At 35.0% G+C, this 10,294-nt stretch overlaps 1 protein-coding gene across 1 annotated transcript; it reads left to right on the forward strand.

The window, feature by feature from the left end:
* The first annotated feature begins 1,083 nt into the window (after positions 1 to 1,083).
* LOC112520253 (aspartic proteinase-like protein 2) lies at positions 1,084 to 9,531 on the forward strand. The gene is made up of 10 exons (XM_025128551.1): positions 1,084 to 1,515; positions 1,984 to 2,113; positions 2,364 to 2,611; positions 5,031 to 5,255; positions 5,835 to 5,997; positions 6,093 to 6,163; positions 6,615 to 6,702; positions 7,568 to 7,643; positions 9,161 to 9,232; positions 9,318 to 9,531. The coding sequence occupies exons 1-10, from the start codon at positions 1,268 to 1,270 to the stop codon at positions 9,464 to 9,466; spliced, it is 1,470 nt and encodes a 489-aa protein (XP_024984319.1). The 5' UTR covers positions 1,084 to 1,267; the 3' UTR covers positions 9,467 to 9,531.
* Positions 9,532 to 10,294: the final 763 nt, after the last annotated feature.

The following is a 10,294-nucleotide window of genomic DNA, read 5'->3' on the forward strand; positions in this document are numbered from 1 at the left end:
GATATTGAAGTCCAAGATCACGATAATACTAAAATTAATTTCACAATAAATGGACGGTGACGTCCAACGGGTGAAGATGCAAAAAAAGGGTCTTGTTTCAACCACTTAACCACATTCGGGTTTGGATTCTTTTCTTAATTATGTCCGTTTTTGGCTTTTCATTTACGTTTTTAGAACGTAAATCCAATAAAATAAACACACACACATATGTGTATATATACATGGGAGATAAAACTTGGTAAATTACAGTTTTTGGTTCTTTTAGTTTATGTTCTTACAATACATTTGTTATAAAGAAAACTCCTGTAACGTTTTTTGATTTGGTTTTTATCCTTGTCCTTAACCCGTATATATTGCTTCTCGCTAAGTATTATCATATGTCCTGCACGTGAGATTGACCATTTTGCGGTTCCCCCTCTATTTTTAAGTGGTATATCACTCTTGATATTGACGCCATTCATTATATATTATCTAAAATTCTCAAACCCGTTTATGATCACGGTGGCACTTTCATGGGAGAAACATGGACGGAGAGAGGAGACTTTAAAGAAGCTAGAGGGCGAGACAAAAAAAATGTGTAGCATGGTGACAATTAGGTTACCAACAACCGATACAGGGTTCTCTTACTTTTTTCCTATCTTACATGTACGTTATTGTTTTCATCTGTGTTACCCATCTGTTGTAATCTAATCTTAGATTTTCTTCTTATATCTGTAGATATTTGTATCGTACTCGGTATTCCTTTGTGTGATCCATTTCTTTTACTTGTGTCATAATGAAATTGTCTGTTTGTTTGTTTGTACATGTTCTGACTTGTAGCTTGCTTTTTTTTCCTTTATGTATTTTGCAAATTGAAGTCTTCACAAACGATCATATATCTTACCTCCAAACCCTATCTAGGTGAGATTTACCGGTATGTTTGGTATGGTTTGGTTTAAGTTAAAAATTAAAGTACAGGGACCACAATTGTAAAATTTTAAATAGTACAGGGACCACAATTGTAAAATTTTAAATTGTTTAGGGACCTAATTTTCAAACCAAAAGTTGCTCCTCCATCATATATAAATAGTGCAGCGGAACTCGACTCAGAGCAAGTTGAAGAGTTTGAGGGTCAGAGTGGGACACGCGTCGTTTCCAAGTCTCCTTCCAGTCGTCGCCGGTGCCGCCGCAACCGTTGTCGTCGTAGTGTTGCCTGTGGTATCATTTATATGCTCACTAGCAGGCATAGAGTGGCGCGTCAACGATATAATCGTATACGATCATCAGCATGGCTGTCGTCGCTGTTTCCAGCTTTGTCTCGTTACTATTTGTGGCCTTGATCTCTATTTATTTGGTTGCAAGTGAGAATCGTGATTTCGGAGGTGCAGTTTTCAGTGTGAATTCCAAATTCTATGGAAATGAGCGGTCACTTGGCGTTCTCAAAGCTCATGATAGTCTCCGTTTCAGTCACCTTAAAATTCTAGCCTCCGGCGTCGACTTTCATATAGGTGGAATTGGTCGTCTTGATGATGTCGGGTATTTACTCACCTAAACTCTGTTTTCTTCATTGTTTCTTCTATCTAAAGATTGCAGTCATGCTTTATAGGTATGGAGTTTTCCTTGATCGGATATGAAATTTAAATTTATGAAAACGTATTTTTGAGGATTATTGAGAACGATGGCTTGTATAGAGGTGTATTTAAGTTGCTTATTGATTCGATGATAGTTGGCAGAATAGTTGATATGAAATATGTCGAATACTTTTGGTTTAGCAATTACATGACACTTTCTTAATTTGCTTTAGTTTAATGTACAACGAGAACCAGATGATGTGATGTGAGTTTGTGTCTCATGGGAACTAGGGAACTGTAGATAAATGAAACTAGGGGAGTGGAATTGGGTGGACGGGGATCCACTAGTTTAAAACGGGATTGGTGTGGTGTTAGTGTTCGTTCGTGCATATTGAGTTTGCAAGTGTCTGAAATGTAAACCTAATTGTTACAGGCTTTACTATGCCAAGATTGGAATTGGAACACCACCAAGGGAATACTATGTGCAAGTAGATACTGGATGTGATATAATGTGGATCAATTGCATAGATTGCCAAGATTGCCCCAAGAAAGGCTATCATGGGGTATTTGTTTCTTGATATTCTATATTTCTTGTTTTTTTATCTGCAACTGTTCACCATAATTACTTGGTCCTTTTTAAGGATGATGTTGCATATGATTCTGGGTTTTTGTGTACTTCTAAAGTTTTCAAAATCATTATAAGGAAAAAACATATTCCCCTGGAGTATGATAAGAGAAAACAGAGTTATAAAAAATAACATTATCCATGCTCATAAATGCACAACATTTTTTAACCTATTGTATTTCTGACAGCTGGACCTTACACTATATGATCGAGAGTTATCACTCACTGGAAAACCGGTGATGTGTGATGAAGAATTTTGCAGAGAGATTAATGGGGGTACAGTTAATGGTTGCAAGGCAAATGTACCTTGTCTGTATACCGAGATTTATGGAGATGGGAGTGAAAGTATTGGTTCCTTTGTCAAGGATGCCATCCAATATGACAGTGTGTCCGGTGACTTTGAAACTAAGATGGCAACCGGAAGCGTTGTTTTTGGGTACGTCTTATCTCCATTAATACTGTGTGCAAGTTGTCTATGAAGTCACCGAAGAGCCTTTGGCCTTCGGTATGTGAGTCCTTGGCCTCCTAGGAGGTCAAGGGTTCAAACTTCACCAGAGGTGAGGAGGTGTGTGAGTTTATTTGTTCTATTTGCCGTATATAAATATTATATACTTCAAAAAATGTTGTCTATGAAGTCCTATATCAGTCTCTCTTTCTCGCTAGTTATCCGCTGCAGAGGTAGAAACGCCAGAACAAGTAACTACATAACAATTAAAAAGAGGCACAAACCTATGCGATATACTACTAAGATGCATTATAGCACACTAGCAAAAGAATTCATGTAGACTACAAGGCCATACGACTTAGAATACGGAATACTATTATGAGAACAAGCTAATGTCTGATGATCTGGCTCTTGTAGACATGCATACAGAAAACTCTGCCGGCTTCATGGATAGTTTGGTCAGGTTTCTAAATAATGTAGTTTTGAGGTTTTGTAAAATTTAGGAAATTATTTTATTAGATTTTGAACAATTTGATGCCCCCTACAACTATACTTTTGGTTGGTATAACATGCTTGCCACCTTGTATGTAACTGGCCAAAGCCTCTTGTCCCAGCATAATTTACAGTCACTTTGCAAAATACACTTCTCATGCTGAAGTTTTTCAGAGGGGTTCTTGATCTAGCCATCCTAAACTTGGCCAAAGGCTTGCAACTCACTTAGCATGTGGATTTCTGTTCTTAATTTGGTTCCTTGTCAACTTCACATTTATCAATCTTCATACATATGCTGGTTTGCTCTTCTGTTCATTCCTTTCTACTACCACCTGTGATATGGATGCCTGAGGATGCAACTTATATTTGCCTTCTGCATGGTCTTTGGGATTTAATTTTCCTTGATGCTGTGACTTTGAAGAACAGGCATATGCAGGTTCTAAAAGGCACGCACCATGGTCAGATATGGCATAAGACGCGCCATTACAATAAGGCCTATAGCGTTTCTGTAAGGTGTGACCTACGCCATGGTGCCTTGAGGCTTGCTGCTGCGTGCATTTTTACAATGCGTGACTTTTCAAGAAAAATGATTTTTTTAGTTTTTTTAGCTTTTGTGTTTGTACACTTTTAACTTTAAGTTTTACACTTCTATAGATTTACCGAATCACATCACTCACAATTTCATGAATTCACACATGTCATGGACCCACAATTGAAACGAAGTTGTAAAATTACCATTCCAAGATCTATTTTGAATATTTAATCGATGACTATTTATACAACACTAATATATATGATTTTTCTCTGATTAATGTAAATATTTTAATATTATTATCTCATTGAATAATATATAGAAAATATATGTGTATATAATTCTATATATGATGTACAAATTTGTCGTCTCATGTCACGCCTTGAAAAACACAGCGCCTCACTGTGGCGTGCAAGGCTTGAGGCTTCACCCTCGCGGCCACACCACACCTCACACCATTTAGAGCCTTGGGCATATGAAGTAAAAGTCTTCAATGCATGCTCATCTGAATATGTTAATGTTGCTACAAAGATCTTGATGTCTAGTGGATTGATATATTGCTCAACACTAGAGGAATTTTGGGTTTTATCTTTTTGAATTTTATCCTTCTTGTTCACACAGTTTTGCCTCTTAAGCCACAGCATTCTACCTTCCATATATTCATCTGTTAATCTGCATTGACCAAGGGACTTGAGTAGCTGTTCATTCTGTTGTGTGCAATTGCCACTAGAGCCTAGAGGCATCAAATAAGATCATTACACAATTAACTTGAGAGTGGTTTGTATATGTTGTCTTTTTGTTGTCCTGCGCTAACTAGTGGAGAGAAATTTGATGGGAGTTGCAGTTATTATCTTCCAGAAAAAAAAATGATATTTTTACCCAATTTAAGTAGCAAAGCAAAAGGCTTGTTGGATCAAGTCACAGTGGTAGTTCTTTAGCACCAAAGGCTTACTTTTTTCTTTTTTATCTTCAAAAAGGTTTTAGTTACAAGCATTTGCATTTTATCTCTCGAGCAGAAAGTTCCACCACCTGGACTCCTGAAATGAGAACACATAAGTGAATACTCGTACTTGATCTTTTATGTCTTGCTGTCTTTTTACTTATTAGCATTATCTAGTTTAGAAATTCATTATATCTTGTATATTTCTTTCATTTGTCCATTATTCACGTATTGCAGCACCAAGATTTCTAAAAGTGGATGAGGCTACTTTTCCGTTCCCTTGTACTGTATGTACATCTTACTTTTATGTGCAATTTGCATCAGTTACTATTTTTGATAATTCTTATTAAAATTGGTTGCTGAAATTTTAATCACTGGTGCTTGTATTTGTTTGTTATCTTTGTCTATCTATCTCATTCTTTTGTAACATTATTGTTTCTAATCAGGTGTGGTGCTAACCAAACTGGCAACCTAGCTTCTTCTGAGGAGGCATTTGATGGGATTCTTGGTTTTGGAAAATCAAATTCATCCGTCGTCTCACAGCTGGCTTCTTATGGGAAAGTGAAAAAGATGTTTGCACATTGTTTAGATGGCGATAATGGTGGTGGCATCTTTGCAATTGGGCATGTTGTTCAGCCGAAAGTTAATTCAACGCATTTGATCCAAGACGAGTTAGTGCTCTCTTTTCCAAGTATCATCTATATGCTTGTTTTAATGATTGTAAATGGAATCTCTTCAAATGACATTGAGTTGGTTTCACTTGATGATTATTTGTTTTTGGATTCTGATTTGTGCATGTGTTATTTTTGCTTATAGCTAGCTGGTTCTGTTGGTTCTTTTAAAAGATTGCATGATAATGAAGAATGCAGGTCATCATACTGCTGTCTTTATGATATAGTCAGTTACCAATCTGTTGGTTATTCTCAAACTGCAAACTTACCAATCTGAGGATAGTACCATGGATCTGTGTGAAGTCATTGGATTCACTTCTATACATAGACATGCATATTAATGGTAGCGTTTGCATGCATGACCTGATGACCATTTTGCACCACAACATGGGAAATGAAAATGGTAGATGACAAATGTTATAAGTTGAAACACTGATTTTTTGTAACTTGAACGTGTTCCTGGTGAATTTATTGATGCAACTTTTCCTGTTTGGCACTGTACTTGATTAATCAAATCAGATTTAACTCCCCTTAAAGTTATAGACATTCAACAAAAGTTTGTTGCTTTTAAATTTATAGGCCACATTACGCTGTCAATGTCACGGGAATTGAAGTTGGTACAGAGTGTCTGAATCTTTCAACAGATTCGTATGGAAGAGGAGAGAAGAGAAAAGCAATAATAGATAGTGGTACAACTTTGGCATATCTTCCAAAAGTGATCTACAAACCATTGATGGATAAGGTGAACTTTCAATCTTTCTTATTCATTTTTTGTTGTTTCGACTGGATAGTGTTTGCTTATTTGGAAGTTGTATCTTTTTTATTCTTTTCCTGTAGATAGTTGAAGGATGGTCTGATATGATAAGTATTCTTCAAGACCAGTATACATGCTTTAAATTCTCTGGAAGGTATGCTGTCTTTTATGGAACTTTTTGTTTGCATGCATGCATGCTTGTTATTTTTTGTTCTTTTTCTTTAAATAGTTTTGGACAGTTGGATATGAGATTACATATTTTTCACAACCAGTATATATGATTTAAATTCTGTGGAAGGTACACTGTATTTATTGAACTTTTTGTTTACATGAACTGCAGTTTAGGGGAACAGTTCATTTCTCTAACAAGTTAAGGGGGTTTTGTAAATTCTGAAGCTTTCAATGACCTTCGTTTCTTATGTTAATGCAATAATAATCTTGTTTCTCTTGTTCATAAATAATAAGCAAGGATGATCTTTTGAGTATTATCCTTGTGCTTTGTGTTGATTTATATCCTATTGTTAGCCCTTGGGTATATATAGCTTTTTATCTTTCCAAAAATTTCAAGCAGATGGCTTACTAAAATTTGATGCTATGTTTTGCAGTGTTGATTATAAATTTCCTGCAGTGACATTCCATTTTGAAAATTCACTTTCCTTGAAAGTTTATCCTCATGATTATTTATTTGTGTTGGTAAGTATCTTCCGTCTTGCAACTTCAGTAAAGTTTGATCATTTATTTATACCTAGAACTTTAACTGATTTAGGGGGTGTTTGGTTAGAGGTATTAAGTAGTAATAAATGAGAATGATAATAAAAGAACCTGTTTGGTTTTATATAACATAATGGGTTCATTCCCCCATAAACCCAAATTTTCATTCCTGTTTGGTTTTATATAACATAATGGGTTCATTCCTCCATAAACCCAAATTTTCATTCCAGGTGAAACTGGGGGAATGAAAAGTCATTTCCCATTTTCACTCCCCAACCTGAACCAAACACCGCGTTAATGCTGTATTTGCTGCTTCACCATTCTATTTCATGTTTCTGGCTGTTATGGCATGCATTGGATCATCCTTGGGTTATTTAGATCCTAAATTTGATTATAGCATGGTTTAAGTAAGTCAAAGCTAAAAGTGTAGGTTTAACTAAAGGTGGCAAAAGCAGCCAATGGAATGGAAATTGGCCAATGGTTGAAGAAATAACTGACAAGTAAAACTCATTTACATTGATTAGTTGAGAAGAGATGTCAGAAAGTAGTTGGTTAGTCCTAATCCTTAGCCACTCATGAAATCTTGAGAATATGTTGGACAACAGTTTATAGACCTTTCTATTGTTTAATCATAATTTTCAGATAAGTTATCACTTGCACCATCTTCTGTAATCACTTTCTTAGCAACCATGATCATAGGGATTGTGTCAATCTTGCATAAGCCCCGAGTTCTGATACTAACAGATAATACACACTACATCTTATAAAAATGAAATAATAAGTAATATATATATATGGTTTCTTATTCTGTTTGTATTCCAATAAGTACTTCATCAAAATCTTGCAGGAAGATTTCTTATGTTTTGGATGGCAAAATAATGACATCGATCCCGTAAGTTCAAGTGACACGATTGTATTGGGAGGTAACCACTTCATTATTGCATTAGTAAGGCTATATTTATGATTATAAGTGAATTCGGTTGCACCACCTGTACCATTGGGACAAACAAACAGTGGTGTGGATTTTAAATGGGTCAAATTTATGAACGGTTTTAAGCTATGCAGCTATGCTAACCATCCACTAATCTTCTATAGGAGCAAACATAATGCCCCATTTTAAGTTCTTTAAAGTTGCAACAGTCAATCTAGATCAACAGTCATAAAATGCACATTTGCAGTTAGTAGCCCTAATTTGTGTCCAGCCTAGCCAACTAGAGTCGCTTTTGAAGCAGCCAACTTTGATTATTCAGGTAAAGGTTTCACCGACATGAAACTTACATATCGAGATCTCATTATGTATGAGATCTCAAGCTGCTACAGAACCCGAGGCTACAAGAAACCAAATTTCCTTTTGCCAACATTTGACCAAATCTGATTTACCTTCTACTAAACGTGGATGTAAGAAGTGGTATTTGCAGCCCTTCCATATTTATTTACAAGTGAGAGGTTCAAATAAAGAAAGGCTAAATATTGTGAGAAGGTAAGACAGGAAGGTTAAGAGAAGTTTCATATGTGAATCATTGAAAAATTTCATTTGAAGATCCATATGTGAACCTATATCAATAATCTATAACGTTGGTTCGCATATGCATATTTTAATAGATTTATAATCCTTCCGTCAGTGGCGGAGCCATATACAAATCAATGGGGTCTCTTGACCCCAGTCAAAGAATAAGAAAAACTAGATTTGACTTAGAACTTTTTTACCCTTTAACAAATAACTTATTTTTATGCTTAAAGCACCCATTTCAATTTTTACAAGACCCCACACATTGATTTTTTTCTACCAAAACGAAAAGAAATAAATTCATCTCAATATCTTGTGTATCGTTTTGTTAAATGCATTTCAAGATTAGGCATCTCAATATCTAGTTCTTCTGTATTTTTTTATTAATTACATCTCAATATCTTGTTATTTTAGCTTTAATATAAAATGGTTTATCGTATGTTAATTGTTTTATATGCTTAAAGCCTCAAACCAATTATCTAGATATAAAATTTTGGTATAGTTGCTATTTGGTTTAACTGAAATTGAACCGTTTAACTCGAAAACCTAATAACCCCAAACTATTTTGGTTCAGGTGGGTTATTCGGTTTTGAAAAAAACACTATTAAGTCTGACCTCAGTCACCTAAGTTTCTGGATCCATCATTGTCTTCCATTAACCTTACCTTCTCACTATATTTAGCTTTCCTATGTAAACCGGCCCGTTATGTATAAATTATATAAATATTTAGTTAATTTGTGTTATTCGTAACTATTATATAATATAAAAACGTTTTTTAGGGGCAATCTCGTCATTTTTAACATTTTTTTTATGTCATGTTCAACTTACCAAACACCTGTACTCTTGTACTCTTGTAGTGAATCTGGATGTAAAATGTGGTATCTGCATCCCTTGCACAATCGAATAGCTAGTTCATTCCTTTTTCTTTTGCAGATCTGGTACTCTCGAATAAGCTAGTCTTGTATGATCTTGAAAACCAGACAATTGGATGGACCGAGTATAATTGTGAGTCTCGTGTTTTCAATATGCCACTCCTACCGAAATCTATCTTGATTTAATTAGATTCATCATTTTCCTTTACCATTTTCAGGCTCTTCAAGCATCATGCTGAGGGATGAAGCCACCGGATCGGTACATTTGGTTGGTGCTCATTCTATAACTTCTGCTTGCAGTAGGATTATTTATAGCCCTGTGATGTTCTTGTTACTGATTGCTCTATTGAACCTCATAATGTCTTGACTTTGAACTCCTCTATAGACAATTAATGGTAAATTATGGAGCTAGGAATTCATTAAGGACTTAAAGAAATGAATCATAGGAATTGAAAAGCCAATCCATTGTCTCCCTTAGCATTTCAAAGATGAAACTGTAGAAGAAATTATGTATAAGCTTTGTTGTTCAGCCCGGCTTTATGGGTACACTATCTTAGAAGAAATTACTCTTTAAATGATTATCCGATGGTTAGCGCTGCGTCCTAAGTGAGATTCTGGTTTCCAGCATAGGTTGGTTCCGATTTTCTACTTGTATTCGGGATTCATTTTTGGTATAAAAACCTCAGACCAAACTAATCTAGTTATGCTACTTAAAAACAAGGTCTAAAAGGTGGGTGGGATGTATACAGATTACAGACCCATCATCTATTCTGCAGGGTAGGATAGAATGACTGTTTTCATACACAGTAAACTCGACTTGTGTAGAAACTAATGGAATACCACAAATGGGAGATGATAATTATGTCTGAGCCATATGAATAGTAAAAGGTAGATTTGATGATTGATAATACCCCAACCAAGTGGAAAGGTTTAGGGGTGGCTAATGGCACCCCTATTCTTTGCTAATGCCACCCCTAATCCCCTATGTAATCATTTTTTTGTGTTTCTTTTTTGTGTTTTTGTCCTTTTCTTGTCTTCTCTTTTCTTTTTATATTAATTTCATTTTATTTAGTTTATTTAAATATAAATATATATATTATTATTATAAATATTATTTATTACCTTGTAAAATTTTTATTATTACTAAAAAATATTAATTTTTTATCATAATTTCTATAAAATATATTATATATTT

Source organism: Cynara cardunculus, assembly GCF_001531365.2.
Source record: "Cynara cardunculus var. scolymus isolate 2C chromosome LG 10, CcrdV1, whole genome shotgun sequence".
Lineage (NCBI taxonomy): Eukaryota > Viridiplantae > Streptophyta > Magnoliopsida > Asterales > Asteraceae > Cynara > Cynara cardunculus.